Source organism: Cajanus cajan, chromosome 4 (genome assembly GCF_000230855.2).
Source record: "Cajanus cajan strain Asha chromosome 4, NIPB_CcT2T_4, whole genome shotgun sequence".
Lineage (NCBI taxonomy): Eukaryota > Viridiplantae > Streptophyta > Magnoliopsida > Fabales > Fabaceae > Cajanus > Cajanus cajan.
The window spans coordinates 50,420,189-50,445,918 of record NC_138520.1 but is presented as its reverse complement, the minus strand read 5'-3'; the positions used below and the strand labels follow the sequence as shown (position 1 = coordinate 50,445,918).

The following is a 25,730-nucleotide window of genomic DNA, read 5'->3' as shown; positions in this document are numbered from 1 at the left end:
TGAACCATGGTCAAGACTAGCTTGCTCTCTAAGTTTCCTACTCCTATATACTTGTAAACCTAACCTTGTAAGACACTTTTGAGATAATTGAGATTGTATTTTCTGAATAGAGTTCAGATTTCTCTCTTCCAAAAGTCCCTAAACCTCTTTAAGTGCATCCAATTCTCTTATCCCTTCATAGAAGAGTGTGGTGAGAATTGAAGGGGCTTATCTCTTCTCCAAGGAGTGGCGCCTCTTGGGAGTGTTCCTCCACCAACCGTGGTGGCCTTAAGGCTTCCTCCTCCATAGGAAGCCTTAACCAAGCATAGGAAGAATCAAGGAGTTCAAGGTCTAGGGAGGAGCTTGAAGGGAACTCACATCAATCCGGGTTTCCAAGCAAGTTTCCATCACCTCTAGCACGAATCTGCCTGACCAGACCCCCCTGGCCCGTGCGTGGCTCCGCACGACCAGTCCCCCTGGCGTGGATCTGTCCAACCAGACCCCCCGGCGCAGTTCTGCTCGAACAGAGCACCCCGGCCTGCGCGCAGCTCTGCCCTACTAGACCTTGCAGCGCACGCGCGGATTTGTTCGACCAGACCCCCAGCACGTGGCTTCGCACAACCAGACGCCCCCGGCTCGCGCACAGATTTGTATGACCAGAACCCCCTGGCACGCGTGCGGCTTTGCCTGACCAGTCCCCCTCGACTTGCGTGCGGATCCGTTTGACCAAACCCCCCGACGCGCAGGGCTTTGCACGACCAGACGTCCCCGACGCGTGCGACTCCTTCGACCAGACCCCCATGGCGCACGCAGGTCTCGTCCGACGAGACTCATGGTGAAACTTTGAGAGAAAGAGAGAGTGAAGAGAAGGAGAAAGAGATGCGAGAGATGTGAGAGACTAGAGAAAGAGAAAGAGACGTGAGAAAAGTGAGAGTTGAACGAAAAAAAAAGAGACGTTGATGTTACCATTGAGAGACGTTGGAGAGATGTTGGTGTTGTATGTATAAATTGATGTTCAATATTCAATTCATTTGCACTCTATTGTTCGGTTTATTCGCACTTTTCTGTCCAAGTTTACTATTTATTTCAAAAATTTTACTATTTACATTTACTATTCACATAAAAAAAAGTTTTATTTTATTTTTGTTCATCTGTAATTTTTTGTTTATTCTAGCACATGATCCAAATCAATATAATTTTCAATATTATTTTAATTATTTACAATGAGTTAAAAGTATACTTTTAAAAGAAAAAACAATGAGTTTAAGTTGAAAATCTTTTTCTTTTCGCTGAAGAATAGTAAAAACAAAATATCTGGTTGAACCCAGAGCCAGATGCCACGGCAAACTGAGCCATGTTTTTTCAATAAAAAAAATAACGGAAAATTTGTATTCGAGCATGCCTAAAGCCAAAAGAGTGTCGATTGCAACAAAATCAGCGAGTTCCATTGAAGAGAGCAGCAGTAGCAGCAGCAGCAGATAGCAACTCACTAACACCATGATGGCTTCACACTCTATATTCCTCCCCAAAACAAACCCAAGCCTTCTGCACATGCCCAACACCACTCTCTGTTCCATTAACCCACGTGCTTATTCCAGGAAACACAAGGGTCGGTTCTCTGTTTCTTGTTCTTCGTCTGAATCGTACGACATCGTCATAGTGGGAGCAGGCGTCATTGGCTTAACCATCGCTCGCCACTTCCTCCTTTCTTCCGACCTCTCTGTCGCCATCGTCGATAAGGCTGTCCCTTGTTCTGGTGCCACTGGCGCAGGTAATAACTGACCTCATTTTACCATCTATTTCTCTTCACTCTTCCCTTAGATTCTCCAATGTACCACGCTACTCTGTGAATGTTTCCTTTGGAGAAAACAATGACCATAATGTTGTTTCTTTCTTTGATTGGTGTTCTTACAATAGGCGCTTGCATCCACCATGGGTACGCAGATTGTTTGATCAAATATGACGGGTTTACTAACTTCTGCACCATGTTTGTGTTTGGTGAATGCTAGCAAAATTGATTTTGAATGGATTTATGTTCGGATATTTTTATTCTAAATAAGGCTATGTAGCGAAGTTTAGTATAAAAAGTTTATCTAACGCAAAATCTACTTAAATTGCTTTAACTAGGATCAATTTTAGACTGAGAATCAATTTCTAACATGGGATAAAACATGTGAATATTTATCAAAAATCAGGTTGGCTGGTATTTTGATGTGATTCTAGATAGTTCAACGTGAATCCAAACATGCATAGCTATTCGTCTCATTGTTTTTTATTTTCTTTTTTTGGTGCTGAGTTTTGATTGATTGAACTTCTTCCCCTTTGTTTTGAATTTGAGCTGGTTGTTTATAGGGCAGGGACATCTGTGGATGATAAACAAAACCCCTGGCAGTGCTACATGGGATCTTGCGTGGAGGAGCCATCAACTTTGGAAGACGCTGGCGCAGAGCCTAGAAGAGCATGGCTTGGATCCTGAAGTGGAGTTGGGTTGGAAACAATCTGGTATAATACCTGTATCTTTCTACAAATATCTGTTTGTGCTGAAATTTGGAAGGGAGTCATGCCGATGTGGCTCAATGAATTTGAAGCTGTATGCAAAATTTCAATCTTTTAATTGTGAAGCATTGGTGCAGATGTTGCATTATAGGAGTTGGGTGAGCAAAATGAAGTTTATGGTTAAGTTGTAATTATGAATTTCCATTAGAAAAATGCTAGGAACACACTTTTCTAATAAACTATCATTGATCCAAATTTCGGAAATCACAAAAATTCAGGAGTTCCATTTCTTATTTAATAATATACTATTATTGATCCAAATTTCATTGGAAATCACAAATTCAAGAGTCCCATTTCTTATTTAATGGATCTCATGATTTTATAGTTTTCAATAAATTTTGGTCAATAATAAAAGTTCATCAGAAGGAGTGCGATGCTAACACTCCTCTACATTCTATATTCAATTTCTTAGCTACATTATATAGAACCCACCCTACAAACAAAAACCACAAAAATATATATAGTTTTGTCGGAAGTGTTGTGGGAGCTTTGTTTCCGCTGCCCAAAAATTAGAAAAATCAGAGTTGTGGCCATCCTCTCCATCGCTGTTGGAGTCAACAATGAGCCAAAAAGGAGCATCCATTGCCGCCGGCGATCACAACACCAAGTCTCATAATCAGAAACCTCCTCATGTGTTGCCACATCCTGCCATAGTTCACCTCGTTTTTTGATGTGTGTAGGACATGAGCCCATCTCCAACGAGATCCACTCGCCAACGACCACCCAGACAGGTTCACCAGTGAAACCCCAACCCATTCCAAGGGGTGGTGTCGTCTAGATCTTTTCTGTTTAACATAGATTTGTGTTCTTTGTCTATTTCTTGTTGTTTATTTCTTTTTATGTTCATCCATGCGTGATGAAAATTCTCCTTCCTTTCAATTGGAATGGGATATTACAACATGTAAGGAAGAGATTGATCATCTAAGAATAATATTGAATCTATGAGTAAGGCCTTTGACTCATGTACACTGTCCATGGAGGTTGAGAGTACTTTCTATACTTCTGGTTTTGTTTCTTAGGGAGTTTAGATTCTTGATTCAGGAGCAACAAATCACATGACCCCTTTTCCTTCACGCTTTGCATCATATTCCGAAACAAATGCCAAAGAACTCATTATGGTTGCTAATGGCGAAAATGTGCCCATTATTGGTTGTGGCAACATTCGACTTGAGCCCTCTATTTTCTTACATAATGTTTTACATGTCTCGGAATTGACTAATAGTCTTATTTCTATATAAAAGCTCACTATAGACTTGAATTGTTCAATAACATTTTTTCATTCTCACGATTCCTTTTAGGACTTGGCCATGGGAAAAATGATTTTATTTGCTAAAGAGTAGAGTGAGTTGTATTTCCTAGAGCAAAAAAAGAATGGTGACAAACATGGAGTCAACCATTTTTTCATTCTCACGATTCCTTTTAGGACTTGGCCATGGGAAAAATGATTTTATTTGCTAAAGAGTAGAGTGAGTTGTATTTCCTAGAGCAAAAAAAGAATGGTGACAAACATGGAGTCAACCTCAAGCTACCATGTGAAGATTGATACTTGGGCCACCTCTCAAATATGGCTTCAACAAAAAAGACTTGGACATCCTCCATTTGGTCTTATTTAATCTTTGTTTTCGTATTCGTTTACAAAAGTTTCTGTTGATTCGTTTAATTATGATGTTTTTCAGTTGTCTAAACACCATGGTTCTTCTTTTCCAATTAGTGGTAATAGGAGTTCTTTCCCTTTTGATTTAATACACTCTGATATGTGGGGACCTGTTGCGGAATCTATCTTTGATGCTAAATGGTTTGTGACGTTTATTGATGACTGTACACGGATAACATGGACATATCTTATGACAAATAAGTATGAGGTTGGTCAAATCATAGTAGTCAATAGCGGCCGGAGCGGCCGCTATTGCGGCGCTCCGTAGCGGAGCGGCCTCACCCCGCAATGTGGCTGCTGTCGCGTGGCGGTTTTCTGTAGCGGCTGGAGCGGCCGCGTCGGAGGCGGAGCGGAGCGGCCCTAAACGCGGAATCGCGGCGCGATTTCAGACTTACCCTTCATTAAGGGTAAGTCCGTCTTTTCAATGGGCTTGTTTTGCCCTAATCATCCCTTTCTCTCTCGCGATTTCAGACTTACCCCTCCTCTCGTCTCTCCCTCTCATTGTTTCTTCTTCTCTGGCGAACGCGTGCAGCTCCGACGAACTCCGGCTCCGAAGCACCTCCATCGCCGACGCGCCTCCAGCTCCGACGCACCTCCGACTCCGACGCGCCTCCAGGTCCGACGCAGGTCCGACGTGGCCGCAAGCTCCGACGCGCGTTTGTCTTCTATTCTCGTTCCTCCGACCTGCTTTTGTCTTCTATTCTCATATTCTCCTATTCTCCCTGATTCTGTCTTTTATGCATACAACATATTTTTTTTAATTATTTATTAAATTATTTCAATTGATTATTTTTTTATTTCTGGTTAAATTTAATTAAACAAATCGTATTTTTAAATTCTGATTAAATTTAATTCAACAAATTTTATTTTTAAATTCTGATTAAATTTAATTCAGTAAATTTAATTTTTGATTTCTAATTAAATTTAATTCAGAAAAATTTATTTATGATTTCTGATTAAATTTAATTCAACAAATTTTATTTTTAATTTCTGATTAAATTTAATTCAGCAAATTTTATTTTTAATTTCTGATTAAATTTAATTCAGAAAATTTTATTTTTAATTTCAGAAAATTCTATTTCTATTTCAGCAGCATATTTTTTTTAATTTCTGATTCTATTATATTTTTATTAGGCTGTCTTTGTCTTTGATAATCGGTTTAATCATGAGCCAACCAATCTCTGCTGGAACTGAAACTAATCCCAATTCTGGTCCCACTCCTAGAACAGAAATGTTTAAGCCCATTGGTGACAATATTGATGTCTTTTGGAAGTGGAACAGCTTAAAAGACAAAAATAATAGGAAGAGTGTCACGTGTGATTTTTGTCTGAAAACATCTACTGGTGGAATTACTAGAGCAAAAAGACATCAACTTGGAATAAAAGGCGATGTAGGTGCTTGTAGAAAAATTCCTGAGGATCTAAAATTGGAAATGAAGGCTGCCTATGAGAGTAAAAAAATTGCCTCAGAAGTATATATGGAGTGCGTAGATGAAAATGAAGAGGAGGATGACATCCAAGCCATTGCTAGAATTAAGAGACCTTCATCTACATCAAGTGAAGCCACTTCTGTTTCCAAGAAGAGGGGTATAAATGTCAAAGGTCCCCTTGATTTGCACTTTACTAGAAAGGCAGAAGAAAGTATCAAATTGAATAAGGGGTTGTGGCAAACAAGTTTAAATGATGCTTGTAACAAGGAAGCAAGAGCAAGGGTAATTCAATACATTGCTCGCTTTTTTTATCGGAATGGAATTGCATTTAATGTTGCTAGATCAAAGAGCTTCAAATTGATGGTTGAAGCTATTGGCACCTATGGTCCCCATTTAAAGCCACCAAGCTACCATGAATTAAGAGTGCCACTCCTTAAAAAAGAGTTGGAATACACCAAGGGCTTATTGAAGGGCCATGAAGAAGAGAGAGTAAAATATGGGTGCTCAATTATGTCTGATGGTTGGACAGATAGGAAAAGTAGAACTTTGATTAACTTTTTGGTTAATAGTTCAATGGGAACAATGTTTGTGAAGAGTGTGGATGCTTCTGAATATACCAAGACCGGTGAGAAGGTGTTTGAACTTTTAAATAGTTTTGTTGAGGAAATTGGAGAGAAAAATGTTGTTCAAGTAGTAACAGATAATGGAAGCAATTATGTTATGGCGGGTAAGAATCAATTATATTCTAATTTTATACTCATACGATTATAAGATATAAATTCTAATTTTAATTATTTTGTTATTGTGTTTTTAGGCAAAATTTTACAAACTGTGAGACCACATTTATTTTGGACTCCATGTGCTGCTCATTGTCTTGATTTGATGCTAGAAGATATTGGAAAGATCCCTAAAGTCAAAAGGGTAATACAAAGAGGCATCAAGCTCGTGGGTTACATTTATAATCATACCTTGACCCTAAACACCATGAGGAAGTATACAAATAAGGTTGAATTGGTGAGGCATGGAGTTACAAGATTTGCTACCACCTTCCTTACTTTGCAACGATTGCATAAGTTAAAGGCAAATCTTAGAAGGATGTTTACTTCCGACGAATGGTTGCAATCAAAAGGAGCCAAAGAACCTAAGGGGAAGAAAGCAACGGAGATTGTTCTTATGCCTACATTTTGGAGTGATGTTGTTTATGCTTTAAAGGCTATGGGGCCTATTGTACGTGTGTTGAGGTTGGTAGATAATGAAAAAAAACCGGCAATGGGTTACATTTATGAAGCAATGGAGAGGGCTAAGGAGGCAATTCAAAATTCTTTTAATCATAATGAAGAAAAATATAAGGATATATTTGCAATTGTTGATAGAAGATGGGATTGTCAACTCCATCATCCGTTGCATGCAGCAGGATATTATCTAAATCCTGAGTTTTATTACAAAAATTCAACAAGAATGGATGCTGATGATGAAGTGGTGGATGGCCTTTTCAAATGTATTGATAGGCTTTGTGAAAATAATGACATTGTAGACAATGTTCACAATCAATTGGCAATATATAAAAGGGCAGGAGGAAGATTTGGCATTCCTGCAGCAGTTAGAGCAAGGGTTAAAATGGCTCCTGGTAAGTGAGACTTTTCTTAAGCTTCAACTTCACTTACAAATTTTATAGTTATTTGATAATTTATTTATATAATAATATTTGCATTTATAGCTGAGTGGTGGAAGATGTATGGAGGACATACACCACATTTGCAAATTGTTGCCATTAAGGTACTAAGCTTGACGTGTAGCTCATCTGGTTGTGAGCGTAATTGGAGTACCTTTGAGCATGTAAGTTAATGAATTAGTGGATTTAAATTTGAGTTTACTATTGAAAATGGAAAATTAACTAACATCATGTTGTTAAATTATTATAGATTCACTCAAAGAAGAGAAGTAAGCTTGAGCACCAAAAGCTTCAAGACTTGGTTTTTATTAAATATAATCAAGCTCTTCAAGAACGCTTTGAGTGTCAAGATCCAATTGATCCAATTGCTTTGAATGAAGTTGATGATAACAATGAATGGATGTTGGGAGAAGAAAATGATGAGGATGAATTTGAAGATGACTTGGTGTTTGATGATGATGTTTTGACTTGGAGAGATGTTGCCCAAGCAAGTGGTGCCGGTGAACCTTTGAAATACACTAGGAGACAAACACAAGTGAACAAGACATCAACAATTGCATCTACATCCAAGAAAGATAAAGGAAAAATAGTGATGGAAGTACTAGAAGACGAGGATGATGATGTAGAGGAAGAAGAAGAATATAATTCTAATGCTAGTGGGAGTGATGAATTTGAGGGAGAGGAAGACTTTAATCTTGATGAGGAAGAAGATTAAACTATAATGTTTAATTTTTTACTTACTTAGAGCTTTAACACTTTGTTTTGGAGACATTTTATATTATGTATTGTTTGAGTACTATGAACTTTTAATTATTAAAAATGTTTAATGCATGAATTTAGAGTTATTTTTTTGTTTTTTTTAGCTTTTATATATATATTATTAATTATTTAATATATATAAATTAATATTTAAATAGCGGTTATCCCGCTCCGCGTCATCCCGCTATCCCAGTTTTGGGGTCGGCCGCTCCGCGCCGCTATCCGGGATTGACTACTATGGGTCAAATATTTGTCAATTTCTTCCATCTTGTTAAAAATCAGTTTGGTAAGTCCATAAGAAGAATAAGATCTAATAATGGTACTGAATATGTGAATCGTCATTTGTTTATATTTATCATTGATAATTGTATTGCACATGAACTTACCTGTATTAATTCTTCCAACCAAATGAAATTATAGAAAGAAAAAATTGTCATCTCCTAGAAGTTGCTAGAGCTTTGCTCTTCCAACTATCTGTTCCCAACACTTTGTATGGAGAAATTTTCTTAACTTCCACCTACCTTATAAACAAATTACCCACTCGAGTCTTTAATGGTGTAAGCCCTATTGAATTGTTACATTCATTGGTTCTTTCGTCCCCTTTGATGTCAAGTTTATCTTGTCATGTTTTTGGTTGTGTTGCTTTTATCCACTCACATTTTTCTCATTGAGGTAAATTAGATCCAAGGGCAATCAAATGTGTCTTTTTTGGTTACCCGTCAAATAAAAACGAGTGCAAATGTTATGATCCCCAGAGTCATAAATTCATTGTTTGCATGGATGTAACTTAAAATGAAAATGAGTCTTTTTGTTTGTCCTTGACTAATAAAGGAAAAAATATGCTGAAAATAAATAGAAGATTCTACAAATATTTTCCTCTAATTAGGAAGATTTTTCTCCAATTACAACACTCCCCCTCAAGTTGGTAAATGGATATCAATCATTCCCAACTTGCCTACAAGATCTTGAAATCTACCCTAAGGGAGCCCTTTTGTAAAAATATCTGCTATCTGAAGTTCTGTAAGAACATGAGTCGTGATCACAAAGCCTCTGTCTAGATTATCTTTGATGAAGTGTCTGTCAATCTCAATGTGTTTGGTCCTATCATGTTGTACTGGATTATGGGCAATGCTCATGGTAGACTTATTGTCATAGTACAGTTGCACAGGGATGTCCACCTTGACTTTAAGGTCATCCAAAATGATTTTCATCCAGAGTCCTTCACACATTCCTTGAGCAAGGGCTCGAAATTCAGCTTCTGCACTAGAACGAGATACTCTATCTTGCTTTTTGCTCCTCCACGTTACCAGATTATCTCCAAGAAACGTACAATACCTGGAAGTAGATTTTCTGTCAGTGATAGGACCTGCATAGTCAGCATCAGTATATATTTTCGTAGTCAACGTGTCTTCCTTTTTGAACAATAGCCCCTTTCCTGGACTTGACTTCAAGTATTGGAGAATTTTGTCAACTGCTTGCATGTGTCTCTCTTAGGTCATGCATAAATTGACTCACTACACTAACTGCATAAGGTATGTCTGGTCTTGTATGTGATAGATAAATCAATTTTCCTCCTACCAATCTCTGATATTGGGCCTTCTCTACAGGAGTACTTTCTTCACTTCCAATTCTATGATTCTGTTCTATAGGAACTGTTGAGGTTCTACATCCCAACTTTCCTGTTTCTTTGAGGAGATCAAGTACATATTTTCTTTGGGAGATGAAAATTCCGTTCTTGGAGTAAGCAACTTCTATTCCAAGAAAGTACTTAAGTCTTACTAGGTCTTTCATTTCAAATTGGGCTGCCAATTTTTCTTTTAATGCCAATTTTTCTGTTTAATCATCTCTTGCAATAATCATATCATCCACATAGACAAGCAGTAGAGTGATTTTACCTGTAGTAGAGTGCTTTATGAATAAAGTATGATCTCCTTGGCTTTGTTTGTATCCTAAGGAAACCATTGCTTTTGTAAATCTTCCAAAGCATGCTCTAGGGGATTGCTTCAAACCATACAATGCTTTCTTTAGGAGGCATACCTTGTTTCTTTCATTTCGCACTTCAAAACCTGGGGGAATCTCCATGTACACTTCCTCTTCCAGATCTCCATGAAGAAAGAGATTCTTCACATCCAATTGGTGTAAGTCCTAACCAAAGTGAGCAGCCAAAGCAAGAATAACTCAAACTGTATTCATCTTTGCCACTGGGGCAAATGTCTCCTCGTAGTCAATTCCATAAGTTTGGGTGTAGCCCTTTTCCACCAATCTAGCTTTATATCTTTATATTGTTCCATCTGCCTTATGTTTCATTGTGAATATCCATCTACACCCTACTGCCTTCTTGTCTCTTGGCTTATCAACAATCTCCCAGGTTGAATTTCTTTCTAATGTATTCATCTCTTCTTTCATAGCTTGAGTCCAATGTTTAATTTTCATGGCCTCCTGGATTGAGTTAGGAATTTTTGTGGCATCAATGGCAACAATAAAGCTTCGGTGCTTATCAGAGAGATTGTTAGTACAAACATATCGAGAAATATGATATTTAGCACATGACCTTCTTTCCTTTCTTAATGCAATGGGTAAGTCCTCCACTTCAAGTGCTTTCTCCCCCTGAAGTGGTGGACTGGTATAAAAGGATTGTGTTTCATGAAAGGTGACATCCATGGTGATAAAGACACAACAACTCTGAGGATGATAACATTTGTACCCTTTTTTATTAGAAGGATACCCAATAAAGACACATTTAAGAGCTTTGGGATCTAATTTACTACGATTAGGATGATGAGAGTGAACAAAAATAGTACATCCAAAGACTCGACTAGGTAGACTCGATACTAGGGGAGAAGAGGGAACAAAAGAAAATAGAGATTCTATAGGACTAATGCCATTTAAGATACGTGGCAGTTAACACAACTTCTCCCCAATATTTTTTTGGAACAAACATTTGAAACAGAAGAGCTCTGGTTACTTCAAGAAGATGACAATTCTTTCTTTCTGCAACCCCGTTTTGTTGAGGGGTTTTTACACATGTTAGTTCATGAACAATACCATTATAAGACAAAAAATTAAGAAATTCATGATTCACATATTCAGTACCATTATCAGACCTGATTCTTTTGATATTTTTTCCAAATTGATTTTGGACCAGACAAAAAAAATTAACAAAAATTTGAAAAACGTTTGACTTATTTTTTATAAGGTATGTCCATGTGACACGGGTACAATTGTCAATAAAGGTAACGAACCATTTGGCTCCAGAAATAGATTCTACGACAGGTCTCCAAACATCAGAGTGAATTAAATTAAATGGAGAAATACTCTTTCTATTACTAATAGGATAAGAAGCACGATGATGTTTTGATAATTGACAAATATCACAATTAAAAGACTCAACAGACTCCCTAGTAAAAAAATGAGGAAACAAGGATTTGATAAGATTGAATGAAGGATGCCCTAGTCTTTTATGATGTAACCATATTTGGGAATTTGCCCATGTCTTAGATGTAGCTTGTTGACTTATAATCTTTGTTTTGTTTTGGTCATCAGACTCCAACAGATACAACCCACTCTGCTCCTTAGCAGTTAAAATCGTCTTCCCCGTAGTAAGGTCCTGAAAAACACAATGAGTTGAGAAAAATGTTACTGAACAATTTAAATCTTTTGTGAGCTTTTGCACAGAGATAAGATTATTGGCTAGTTGTGGAACATGTAAAACGTCCTTTAATACAATAGATGATTCCAAAACTATATTTTCAGAGCCGCATATGGATACACTTTGACCATTCGCAACTGCAATAAGTTTTTCTTTATTCCTTTTAATATATGATTTGAAGATCATACCAAAAGGTGTCATATGATCAGTTGCTCCTGAATCAAGAATCCAAATACCTTGAGTCATAGGACCAACAGTATGGAGAGAACTCTTACCTTCCATGGACAGAGTACATGGTTTAAAGGGCTTACTTATTGATTCAATCATGGCTTTCAAACGATCTAGTTCCTCCTTAAAAGCTTTCATATCAAGATCTGATGGTGGTGAAGTAATGGATTGATTCGACGACTCTGGCAACAACGATAAGTGGGCTACACCGGTAAAGGAGCAAAAAACTCAAAAACTCATATCTACTCAAATCTGAGCCAAATGGGACATCACCGACCCATGGAACGGACTCAAGAGGCTCCGACGACTCGTTCTGTGATGGCAGCGACGAGTGGGTCTCGCCGGAGCTAGGCGCGTGGGCTACATGCGACGGCGACAGTGGTGGCACGTGGCGGCGTGTGGAGGCGTCTTTGTCAAATCGATTTCCGGCGTTGTGTTCGCCGGAGTTGGGCGCACCTTTTTTCCCTATCAACAACCCCAACGACTACGGTGGCAATCGCGGTGGCCGGACAGTGGCGGCGGTGGCTATTGTTGCAGCGGAAACGGAGCTTTGATACCAACTTGTAAAGGAGAATGATTTTTATTATTATCATTCGTACATATTGAATTCTCATTACACCTATTTGTAACAATTTAATCTTCTAAAATTAAGGAAATAAAGGAAAAAATATGCTGAAAATAAATAAAAGATTCTACAAATATTTTCCTCTAATTAGGGAGATTTTTCTCTAATTACAACAGATATTCCTATTGCTTTGAGGAAAGGAAAAAGATGTTGTGTTAAATATCCACTTGAATATTGAAAGATTGACCAAAAAGGAACAGTCATACTGATTTGTATATTTCCTTATATAACGAGTGATTAGGGTTACAAGAAGAAAAGGCTACAGAGTCTAGAAGCCTAAGAGTCTAGAAGCCTAAGTAATCACTTCAGGAGAAAAGTCCAATCAGAAAAATACAATAAATATTTAAAGAAGAAGCTTTCTAAACAAGCTATTCTAACACTCCCCTTCAAGCTGGTACATACAAATTATACACTGAGCTTGGAACATAAAAATTGAATTCGAGGCCCCCTTAATGACTTAGTCATAACATCTGCAAGTTGTTCACTGGAATTGACAAATTCAGTAATGATTTCCTTGGTCAACAACTTCTCTCTCACAAAATGACAATCAACCTCTATGTGCTTGGTTCTCTCGTGAAATACTGGATTGAAAGCAATGTGAAGAGCGGCTTGATTATCACAATACAATTTCATTGGATGATCCTTACAAAATCTTAACTCTTGAATGAGTTGCTTAATCCATATAAATTCACAAGTAATCAAGGCCATAGCTCGATATTCAGCTTTAGCACTAGATCGAGCAACAACATTTTGTTTCTTACTTTTCCAAGAAATGAGATTTCCACCAAGGAATACACAATATCTAGTAGTAGAACGCCTATCTATAGGACATCCTTCCCAATTAGCATCATAGTATCCAGAAATTCGATTATCTCCTTTGTCCTCATATAGTAATCCTTGTCTTGGAGCCTTTTTGATATATCTAAGAATACGCAGAACAACATTCCAATGATTAATATGAGGAGCCTGCATGAACTGACTAACAATCCCTACTGCAAAAGAGAGATCAGGTCTTGTGATTGTAAGATAAATGAGTTTCCCAACCAATCTCCTATACCTTTCTGGATCTGTGAAAGGTTCACCTTGACTAGTCATTAACTTTTGGTTAGGATCCATAGGACTATCAATGGGTCTGCAATCAGTCATGCCTGTTTCCTCCAAAATGTCCAAAGCATACTTCCTTTGAGAGATCACAGTGCCTTCCTTTGATTGGGCAACTTCAATACCAAGAAAATATTTTAGATGTCCTAGATCTTTGGTCTGAAAATAGCTAAACAAATGTTTCTTCAATTGAGAAATTGTAGGCACATCGTTTCCTGTAATCACTATGTCATCCACATAAACAATCAAATAAACACCTCCCGGGAGAAGTATGACAATAGAAAACTGAGTGGTCTGCTTCGCTTCTTTTAAGCCCAAAGTCTTGTACAACATGATTAAATTTTCCAAACCAAGTTCGAGGAGATTGTTTGAGGCCATAAAGATATCTTCGTAATTTACAAACTAAACCAGACTCCCCCTGAGCAATAAATCCAGGAGGTTGCTCCATGTAAATCTCCTCCTCCAACTCACCATGAAGAAGGAATTTTTAATGTCTAATTGGTGGAGAGGCCAATGACGAATGGCTGCCATAGCAAGAAAGAGACGAACAATAGGAAGCTTGGTCACAGGAGAGAAGGTGTCACTATAGTCGAGGCCATAAATTTGAGTATACCCCTTGGCCACCAATCTGGCCTTAAGCCAATCAACTGTACCATCAGGGCCAACTTTAATAGCATAGACCCATCTGCATCCAACTGGTCTTTTCCTAGGAGGGAGGGGAACTAGCTCCCATGTACCATTATGCTCCAGGCTTGCATTTCAGCAATCATGGCTTGTCTCCATCCAGGATGACCAAGAGCCTTATGAACATTTTTAGGAATAGTAAGAGGAGATATAGAAGAGACAAAGGAGAAATACAAGGGAGATAATCGATGCTAACTTAGAAAATTAAAAATAGGATGAGGATTTCGAGTAGACTGAATACCTTTTCGAAGAGCAATGGACCATTCAGAGCTATCCTCACTAGGATCCGTAGTAGGGGCATCTGATGGTGAAGGACAAGAATCTGGTGACCCTTCAAGTAATGTCGGACCAATTTGTCGTGGTCAACGGTGATATGTAACAAGAGGATGGGGGGTAGCTGGAATAGGAGTAGTGGTGGGAATAACAAACTGAGGAACCTCTTGGTTTTGAATTGAAAGTTGAGGTGGAAAGGAATCATGAGAACAATCTGGTAGCACTTGTTGTATTGAAAGAGAATCATGAGTGGTGCATGAGAAAAAAGGAGTTTGTTCAAAGAAGGTGACATCTGCAGACATGTATAATTTTCTGGTCTCTGGGGAATAACATTTGTACCCTTTCTGAAGACGAGAATAGCCTAAGAAAACACATTTGATTGCTCGAGCAGATAATTTATCCAAGCCAGGAGAGACATTATGGACAAAACATGTACACCCAAAGACTCGAGGTGAGACATAAAACAAGGGTTCCTTTGTATAAATAATGGAGTAAGGGATTTTATTTTCAAGAGAAGAAGAGGGCATCATGTTTATTAAAAAACAAGAAGTGAGAATTGCATCACCCCAATGATGTACAGGAACATTTGCATTGAGCATTAGGGTGCATGCAGTCTCTACAAGGTGTCTATTTTTCCTTTCTGCTATTCCATTTTGTTGGAGTGTATGTGGACATGTAGACTGATGCAAGACACCTTGTGAGGATAGGAAAGAGGATAATTCAGAAGAGAAATACTCTTTTGCATTGTCACTTCAAAAATTTTTAATTGGTTTTTGATCTCATTGAAGGACATAAAAATAGACAAAAGTTCAGAACGATCTTTCATTAAATATTCCCAAGTACATCGGGAAAATTCATCAATAAAGATTACAAAATATCTGAAACCAAAAGATGTTACATGACTTGGACCCCAAATATCAGAATGAATGGTGGTGAAAATCGAGTTACATCTTTTATCAGTTTGCTTGGGAAATGACGACCTAACATGTTTTCCTAATTGACATGATTCACAACCTAACTCTTCTAATTTTTGAAGACTAGGGACCAAAAGTTTCAACTTGGATAGACTTGGGTGACCCAAACGATCATGCAAAAGCTTGGGTGACAAAACAGCAACACAAGACACAGGTGGTTGCATTTCAAAATAGTAGAGACCTCCAGATTCATGTCCTGCGCCAATCTTCCGACCCGTACCACGTTCCTGAATAACAAAAGATTCAACATTAAAGGTTACTGAACAATTTAAGGATTTGGTCAACTAGCTTAAAGAGATTAAGTTGAAAGGACAATTAGGGATAAACAAAATAGAGTTTAAATTTAATGAGGGAGACAGAGAGACTTGACCGATTCCTTTGGGAGCAATTCTGGATCCATCTGCTAAGGTAATAAGGTGAGGGCGATTTAAGTCGGGACATGGAAGAAAACATAGAATTATTACCAGTTATGTGATTAGAGGCTCCTGAATTAATGATCCATGGACTTTGATTTGCAATTGAATGAGAAATACAAGCTGTAGAAACAGTAGTGGTAGAGGAAGATTGAGCTTGATTCATTGATTTCCATTTAAGATATTCCTTAGTCATCTTCAGGAACCTTCATATCAGATTTTCCTAATTTCTCAGACTTGGACAGATTTGCTATCTTCTCTGGAAAACCATGAAGATAATAACAATTCTCTTGGATATGACCCATCCTCTTGCAATATGAGCTTTGAGGACAACCATTTCTACCTCCTCGATTTCCACGACCACCTCTACCCTGACTAGAAACCATTGCAGAAGCTTCAACAATTCCACCAGAATTTTCATTCTTCACTTCTGTAGGGACACGAAGAAGTCTAGCTATTAGGCTGTCCATTGAAGGAATCTCGTGGCCGATCAGAATCTGGTCACTAACATGATTGAAGTCTGGGTGCAATGTTCTCAGGATCAACACCATATATAGCCTATCAAGTTTTTTATTTATTCCCTCTAATCAATCATTTGTCAGGAACATTTTTATTTCTTCTAGAGCAGCTTGGGCTTCAGCAATGTGAGACGTCATTTCATGATTAATTTGTTTCAAGGATTCTATTTTCTGAGTAGCATCATATAACCGCTGAATATTGTTTGCATAAATATTTTGAGCCTTTTTCCAGAAAGAACAACAAGTTTTGAAGGCTCTAAGTGTCCCCAAAATATTGGGCTCAACCGACTGCCACAACATAGCACATAGTTGAAAATCAAGCTTCTTCCATTTAGCTCGACTTTCATCTGAACCCTCAGTATCTTCCATTTCTAAGTGATCGTGGTACCCTTGACCAAGGAACCATAGTTCCACAGAGGCAGCCCATGATAAATAATTTTTTCCATTGAGCTTCTCCGTGGTTATGGTCGCAGTGCCAGAAATGGGTAAAATAGGACCTGGAGATGCCATAAGAAGAAGGACAGTGCAACTGGGATTAGAGAGAGAAAACCAGCAGAATAGAAACGCAGATCCACGCCTTAACTAATGGTCAAATCAGAAAAATGAGTCTAGAAATGGGCTCAGAAGGCTCCGACGAACAAGGCGGTGGTTGAATGAGGAAGTTCCGACGAGCAGACGGCGGCGCGTGAACAATACGCGCTTGATAGAACTGGAGAGAGAAGCAGCGCGTGCGAGCGCGTGAGCCCTCCGATGACGCTAGAGTTGACAGGGTTAGGTCGTGTTGGATGAGGCACACCAAACCCTAGGTTCGCCGGAGTAAAAGTCACCGGCGAACGGCGGCAGACAGCAGAGTGGGATCGACCCCGCCCTGATACCAACTTGAATATTGAAATAGATTGGCCAAAAAGGATTAGTCATATTGATCTGTATATTTCCTTATATAAAGAGTGATTACGGTTACAAGAAGAAAAGGCTACAGAGTCTAGAAGCCTAAGTAATCACATCAGGAGAAAAGTCCAATCAGAAAAATACAATAAATATTTAAAGAAGAAGAAGCTTTCTAAACAAGCTATTCTAACATATCCTATTTCACAATATATTTGTATTGACCATTTGTTTGCTCAGCATCAAAGTTTTATTGTTGCTATTGATTCAATAGATATCCCAACTTCAATCCAATCTAGGAAGCTATGAGAGAATAGCACTGGATTCTAGTCATGAAAGAAGAAATGAAGGCATTGGAAAAGAACTCAACATGGGGGAATTATAGATAGAGCCAAAGACAAGAAAGTTGTAGGGTGTGGATGGATATTTCCAATGAATCACAAAGCTGATGGGACAATAGATAGATATAAAGCAAGATTGGTAGCAAAGAGGTACACCCAAACTTATGGGATAGACTATGGGGAGACGTTTGCATTGGTGGCAAAGATGAATACAATACATGTTATACTTTTCCTGGTAGCTCATTTTGGTCGGGACTTATAACAGTTTGATGTAAAAAACACCTTCCTGCATGGAGATTTAGAAGAGGTTTACATGGTATTCCCCTAAGATTTGGAGCTTGAGATGAAGAAAACAAAGTACGTAGATTTAAAAAAGTTCTTGTATGGACTCAAGCAGTCAACACGAGCATGGCTTGGGAGATTTACCTAGACAATGATTTCCTTGGGATACTAATAGAGTCAATGTGATCATACTATGTTCATAAAACACTCCCCTAATGGAAATCGCACAATACTTTTAGTCTATGTAGACGACATGATCATTGCAGGTGATGATGAAGAAGAAAATTTGACCCTGAAGAAGAAGTTGGCATCACAATTTGAGATGAAAGACTTGAGGCAGTTGAAGTATTTCTTGGGAATTGAAGTTGCTTATTTCAAGAAGGGCATATTTATCTCTCAAATAAAATATGTCCTTGATCTTTTTTATGAAACAAGAAAGTTGGGATGTAGAACCTTAGAAGTTCCAATTGAACAGAATCACAAAATTGGAAGTGAAGAAAGTCCTCCACTGGAAAAGTCTCAATATGAGAAATTGGTAGGAAAGCTAATTTACCTATAACACACTAGACCAGATATTGCTTATGTTGTGAGTGTAATTAGTCAGTTTATGCATGACCCCCAGGACAGGCCTATGTAGGGAGTTGATAGGATCCTTCAGTACTTGAAGTCAAGTCCAAGGAAGGGATTACTATTCAGAAAAAGAGACACCATGTCTTTGGAGATTTATACTGATGCAGATTATGCAGGATCAGTCACACATAGAAGATCTACTTCTGGATACTGCATGTGTTTGGGGGGCAATTTGGTGACTTGGAGGATAAGAAACAGAATGTAGTTGCTCGATCTAGTGTAGAAGCTGAATTCAGAGCCTTGACACATGACATATGGGAGTGCTATGGATGAAGATTATTCTTGATGACCTAAGAATTAAAATAAAGCTACCTAGGAAGTTGTTTTGTGATAATAAATTAGCCATCAACATTGCTCACAATCTAGTCCAACATGACAAGACCAAGCATATTGAGATAGACAGACACTTCATCAAAGAGAAGTTAGACAGTGGTCTTATTATTACAGCTCACGTCCTTACAGGATTTCGAGTGGCAGATGTACTTACTAATGGATTTCCTACTTGTAGATTTCAAGAGCTAATAGGAAAGTTGGGAATGATTGATATTTTTCATTTACCAACTTGAGGGGAAGTGTTGTAAATAGGGGTATCTTCGGAGATTTGATATTATTTTATAATTTTACCTTGTTTCCTTTATTTTTTGTTTATTTTCACAATTACATGTTTTAGGGACAAATGTATCTCTATAATAGAGTAAGAGAAAAATATAATTAGTGAGAAACAAATCATTAGCATCCTTTCTTTCAACTTATATTCTATGATTGATATCATATCATTGTGACTTTGAGATGCTATTTGGTTGCTATGGATTATCCTGTAGCAGTTAAGGTACAACTGAACTTTTCAGTCTTCTGAAAGTGTTGTGTGCAGTAATATGCAGGAGGCGTTGATATTTATATTCATTAAAGGTCTAGGCCTCTTTTCCCCACTGATCAGAACTTTGACGTGAGTCATGTGGGATATCTTTTGATCTACAGGAAGCCTATTAATTGGTAGAACTGATGCTGAGTCAGACATGCTAAAAGGGAGGGTGAAACAACTTTGTGAGGCTGGGTTGAAACCAGAGTACCTGTGTAGCAGTGATTTGTTTAAAGAGGAACCTGATCTGTTGGTGGACAAAGACACTGCAGCTGCTTATCTACCAGATGACTGCCAATTGGATGCTTATCGTACTGTTGCATATATTGAGAAGGTTCTGTATTCTTGCTTCGTTTTTCTTTGCATATCTTTTACTTGCTACTTGTGAATATTATCAATGTTTACATTTTTCTTTCAAGTAAAGGCTTGCCACAATGATGGAATTTATGACTTATATTGCTAAATTATTGTTGTTGTGCAGACTAACAGGAATTTTGCATCAAAAGGAAGATACAAAGAATTTTATGATGACCCAGTGAAATGTTTCATCAGGTTTGTTTTTCTTTCTTTCGTTTCTGTTGCATGAACTGTGGCACCGAAAAGTCTTGGTAGGGAAACTAATTTGTTGACTAAATGCTTCATTTCATTTTGTGCTCAGGTCAGATAGCAATGGGGTGGTCAAAGCTGTTCAGACTTCCAAGAACATATTATACAGCAAGAAAGCAGTTATAGTTGCAGCTGGTTGCTGGACTGGTTCTTTGATACAGGACTTGTTTAGAAATTGGGGAATGGAGTTACATGTTCCAGTAAGGCCCAGAAAGGTGTGTTTATATACATCTTGAAGCCTTGAACTGATATAATCTTGCATATCTAGGAGTTCTTTCACTTTATTTCCTAATAAAGTCATTTACCATGCACTTTGGTACATTTTACTACAGAAATGGAAATGAAGTTGTGACAGTTTATTAATTTTTTTAAGCTATATACTCTTTGGTTTGTGGGTGGTCACAGTGGAGGGCACTAAGAAAAACTTTCTTTATCTGCCACATAGTCTGATTTGTCTCTTAAAAGAAGTTCTAAGAATATTGAAGATTTTTAGAAATCACTAGGTGTGTGCTTTGCGACACTCGAGTATTTATATTTTGCACATAGGACTCAATTTCCTCTATTAAATAACAATCCATTCTGTTTCTTGCTTGAAACTGTAAAGGAATATGACATTGTTTTTTTTCATTATTTTCTAATATTTCCTTTCCTTTCCTTTCAAGCCTAGGACCTAATCTTTACTTCAGCTTTCAATTTAGTCCCAGTTTTTTTTTTTCTCAATTTTTGTCTTTTCAAGTTTTAAAATAAATTTGGTTTAGTCCCTTAAGTTTGACATTTGCAATCAGTTAGCAACAGCATGTATATTTGAGCATGTTTTGTTGATTACAATACCATTTTTTATGGCTTCCTATTTCTGGGATCCTTTAGATGTGCAACGCTATATCTGGGCAAGAAATGAGTTGGCGGATCTAGTCTAGTGGGAGAAGGTGAGAAGGAGAAAGGGAGAGCCATTTGAAAAATGTTGTTTGAAGGTCCTTAATATGTGCATGTCTGGACAATTAACTGTATGACCAAGGTGATTTGCATAACGCATGAATATATTAGAGAATGAAGATGAAGTTGGTCACTCTAAATTGATGTGTTGCTTCATAAAGGCGAGGCCCATGTTCACATCGGTGCTTCTTGTGCAAAAATTACCATCTTTTTTGATACTTTATGCACAAGTGTAAAAGCAAGTGCGATACTCTTTCTAATATGGATATCAAACCAGCCAAACTTAGGATATAAAATTGATATAACTTCTATGTAATATTTGCATGCTGACACAATAAACATAACTCTAATTAATACCTTAAAGTTGATTTTCTACTTTTCCACGTGGGCCATCAAATCATCAACATCCTTTGGCATCATGGTGCAACAATGTTGACAAACCACACTGTTGCACATGACATGATGATGATGACAGAACAGTTAAAATTTTCCATAGGAACATTAAGTGCTCTGCATACATATGCGAGGACAATTTATTTTTCATGGATGCATAGTAGCTCAGTATGTATTTTATCTGTTGTGTTCAGACCAAGGGATGGTCCAACATTCTTTGAAATGAATTGTTGCATCTTTCTTCTTGGGACAACTCTGTTTGACTTGTCTTATATCTCTTCTACCATTGGATAATTTGCTTGGTATTGGACTGAGATGCTGTTGGGCATGATTTGTGTACGAGTAGTGTATTCTTTTTAGCTGAGTTTGTTTAGTATGAATTGGTCATGTTCGGTTGCAATATGTTTCTATTGACTCTTCTTTTGCATGCGATGAAATTTCCTTCCTTGCTTGGCTTCTTGATATGGGATCATCCTTTTAGGGAGGAATAACAAAGTAGTTATTTATTGTTGACCCACACTCGTGCAAACATGACAAAGTCATCTCGAGTAAATTCCTTTAAAATGCATCAAAAGATTTAAGCTGATCAGGTTATTTTGTTATTTGATTAATTCCTGTGTTCCTTTTATATCTTCTTCTGTTTGGTGTGAAGGGTCATCTACTTGTGCTTGAAAATTTCAATTTCCTTCTATTGAATCATGGCTTGATGGAGGCAGATTATCTCAATCATCCAACAGTTTCTGGTTTAGAAGCATCCGATCTTGAAAAGAACTTGTCTGTTTCAATGGTAGCAAGTATAGATGCGGCAGGGAATCTTCTTCTTGGTAAGCTTCTTTTCCATAACCCATGTAATAATATCTGCATTGGGAAAGCTCATATTGCTAATCTATATGTTGGATGAGTGCTTATGTTTCTTTTAAGTTCTGACTAGTGAATATTATTTATATTGATTATTCTTTTATCTTTGAAAGGATTTCCTATCATACAAGTGTATGTGGTGCCAGTTAGTGAATGACTTGTTTTCGTGTTTATTGGATGCTCGTGATGGATTTAAAGCAAGTGTAGAATGTCCATTTCATAAATAGATATGAATTACAGCATATAAATCATCATCACATAACAGAGATGAATCAAGATCGTGTATCTGGTTTCATTCTAAGATCCATCATTGTTTAGTTAAATCCGGATCGATTATCAAATCGGTTAAGTCACTGGTTCAAGGTTCAATGGTTTAATTGTGGTTGAACTGGTATTAATAAAATAATAATAATAATATTTAAATAACACATAAGATAATATTACATAAACATAATACCATAATTTTATAAAACTAAAATTAAAATAAGACATCATTTTATATATTTTATTTTTAAGGTGCATGTAAAAGTCTAAATAGAATATTTAAGTTTAAGTTTTCATAAAATATAACAATATATATTAACAATTTAATACTTAGAGTAGAAAATCTTAGATTAATATAATATAAAATATAAAATATCATGATATAAAAATTATAAATTAATATAAATGACTAATTTATATCTTTATAAGAAAATTATTAAACATAAGAAATAACATAATTTATTCTAATTTATAATTTTTATTAAATATATTTATTAATTCATCATAAAAATATTTTAAAAAATTTTAAAATAAAAAATATTTATAAAAAAAAAGACTGGTTCAACCTAGTTTTCTGGATTGGTTCTTGATTGGTTTTGAGACAATTCATCTAGTTTTTTATTGGTTAGTTTACACCAATTTTGTGATTCTTCCATATCAGTTTTCGGTTCGCCGACTGGTTTGGTTTGATTTTGACAACGCAAGTATAAATTATTTAATAGAAATGCAATTTATTAACAACAAATGAGGATAGAGACCTCTCAATAGACTACTAAAACAGAATTACCCAACCCAACCATCACGAGTAACTAAAAACAAAACCCAATACTTTGTGCGTCAATTAGTTCAATACCATAATTATAAGTTAATAACTATTGACCATAATTAATATATTGCTAATTAAAGAGTAATTCCTAGTAATTGATTAATGCTAGTCCACAATAATTAATCTAACAGCTCAAGGTTTCATTTCCATATGCAAGATGATATTTGTTGTTATATTTGCTTATTTTAAGGGGGGGCGGGGGGGACAATGTATTAGTATTCGTATCTTTTGGCTGAACACAACTCTATTTTCATATCCTTAATAAATAGATCTTTAGTTTTCATGAAATAGATCAAATTATGCTATTGATACAAATGTATCTATGTTATTTTAGAATTTTAACATTATTTTGCTCTTTGTGGTGAAAACCCATAATCTTATCCACTACAAGGGAGTAGCCGTGAATTTGTTGGTTTCAACACCAATTTGGACGAGTCTGTTGTCAGTTACATATGGAAGAGAGTTGGAGAATTCTTTCCCAAATTGAAAATGCTTTCCCTTTCAGATATAAGTGCAAGTAGAAAAGTCAGAATAGGATTACGACCTTACAGTGAGTCACTATATCTCTGTGCTATCTTATGCAGCTGAACTATTTATATTTTCAAAACCTTTGTACACAGCATATAATATTTGACTTGCATAATGTTTACTCAGTGCCTGATGGGAAGCCAGTGATTGGGCCTGTGCCTGGCTTGTCAAATGTGTACCTTGCAGCTGGACATGAAGGGAGTGGGCTTTCAATGGTGAGTTCTCACTTCTCAGATACTTCTATTTTTTCATTATAAAGAAAATAACTTTATAACACTGCCTATACTTGGATGGTAGTTAGCATGCACTCTGAAATCTGAATAAACATTTATGGTGTGTTTGGGCGAGGAATTTTACAAATTTAAGGAATTTTAAATTCTTGGTATTTGAATTATTTTAATTTCATTTTTTATCATTCTTAAAATATTTTGTTTGGATAAGTCAACTCAAATTTCTCAAATTTTAAATTGTTGGTTTGGATATGATAATTTGATTCCACCATGGTAAAATTGATTTTAAAAATATATTTATATGTTGAGATTTTTAATTTAAATTTTATAAAAATAAATATTAGCTAATTTTTAAATATTTAATAATTTTAAAAATTAATATTAGATAATATTTAATAATTTTAAAAATATTTTTGAATATTCAATAATTAAAAACATAAAGAGATAAGAGATAAGATTAAAATATATAAATGAAATAAGAAGAAAAAAAAAAAGGAATTTCAAATTCTTACTTTTTTTTTTTGGAGAATTTGAAATTCTACTATTTCAAAGAATTTCACAAGTAATTGAATTTCAAATTCCTTATAAATTCTCCATTCAAACAAGGTATTTCACCTCCAAGAATTTAAAATTCTTCAAATAAATGAATTATTCCATTCAAATTCCACATCTAATATTGAGAATTCTTCTAATTTTGGAGAAATTTCCAGGCTTTGGGGACTGCTGAAATGGTCGTTGAGATGGTGTTGGGATATCCCGGAAAAGTTAACACTGCGCCTTTTGCTGTGCATCAAGTTCTTGATTAAAATATGCACAACTCTTGAGAATTGTAAGTGATTAGCTCAAATTTTATGTGAACAAGGTATTCAAATTCATGCTTAAATGTTTAGCTTATAAGCTCTTGTTGTAATAAAAAAGAAAAGGTCTAATATATATACATATAATCTACTTTTCAAAAAGGGTCCATGGACTATTTTTCATCCCATATGGCATATTACATACAAAAGAAAATTAATTTAGAGATGGAAAAGTGTTAAATCTGTCTCTACGTTATTAGAGATGTTTTTTTCCCCTCTAATTTTCCTCGTCAATTCAATTTTTTTTTTCTCTCTAGTAAGAATGCTATTAGGTCGACTCTATCGATACAAAACTATTAGAGATGATTTTTCCCTCTCTAATTTTTCTCGTTAATTCATTTTTTTTCTCTAGTAAGAATGCTATTAGGTCGACTCTATCGATACAAGACTATTAGAGATGATTTTTCTTTCTCTAACCTAATTCATTTTTTTCTCTAGTAAGAATGCTATTAGGTCGACTCTATCGTAATTCAATACTACTGCTTTTACACTAAAACATGGGGAGGGGATTGGGAGGGGAAGACACTTAGACTACTACCACCATTGTTTATGTAACTAGTATCGTTCCTCATACAATGCACAAATTATTAATTTAAAATGTTATATATATATATATATATATATATATATGTATATAAAATAAAAAATTATTTTTATTAGTTTTATGTATTAAAGTGTATTTTATTTATATTTTAAAAAAAGTTATTTTATAATAATAGAAAAA

At 36.3% G+C, this 25,730-nt stretch overlaps 2 protein-coding genes across 2 annotated transcripts; both read left to right on the top strand.

Moving 5' to 3' along the window:
* The first annotated feature begins 1,268 nt into the window (after positions 1–1,268).
* LOC109792033 (uncharacterized) lies at positions 1,269–25,108 on the top strand. Its single transcript, XM_020351415.3, has 9 exons — positions 1,269–1,750; positions 2,332–2,481; positions 19,631–19,845; positions 19,993–20,063; positions 20,170–20,332; positions 22,096–22,267; positions 23,783–23,941; positions 24,046–24,134; positions 24,860–25,108. The coding sequence occupies exons 1-9, from the start codon at positions 1,477–1,479 to the stop codon at positions 24,953–24,955; spliced, it is 1,389 nt and encodes a 462-aa protein (XP_020207004.1). The 5' UTR covers positions 1,269–1,476; the 3' UTR covers positions 24,956–25,108.
* On the top strand, positions 5,108–8,121 carry LOC109792032 (uncharacterized). Its single transcript, XM_020351413.3, has 4 exons — positions 5,108–6,345; positions 6,433–7,245; positions 7,336–7,454; positions 7,541–8,121. The coding sequence occupies exons 1-4, from the start codon at positions 5,355–5,357 to the stop codon at positions 8,003–8,005; spliced, it is 2,388 nt and encodes a 795-aa protein (XP_020207002.2). The 5' UTR covers positions 5,108–5,354; the 3' UTR covers positions 8,006–8,121.
* Positions 25,109–25,730: the final 622 nt, after the last annotated feature.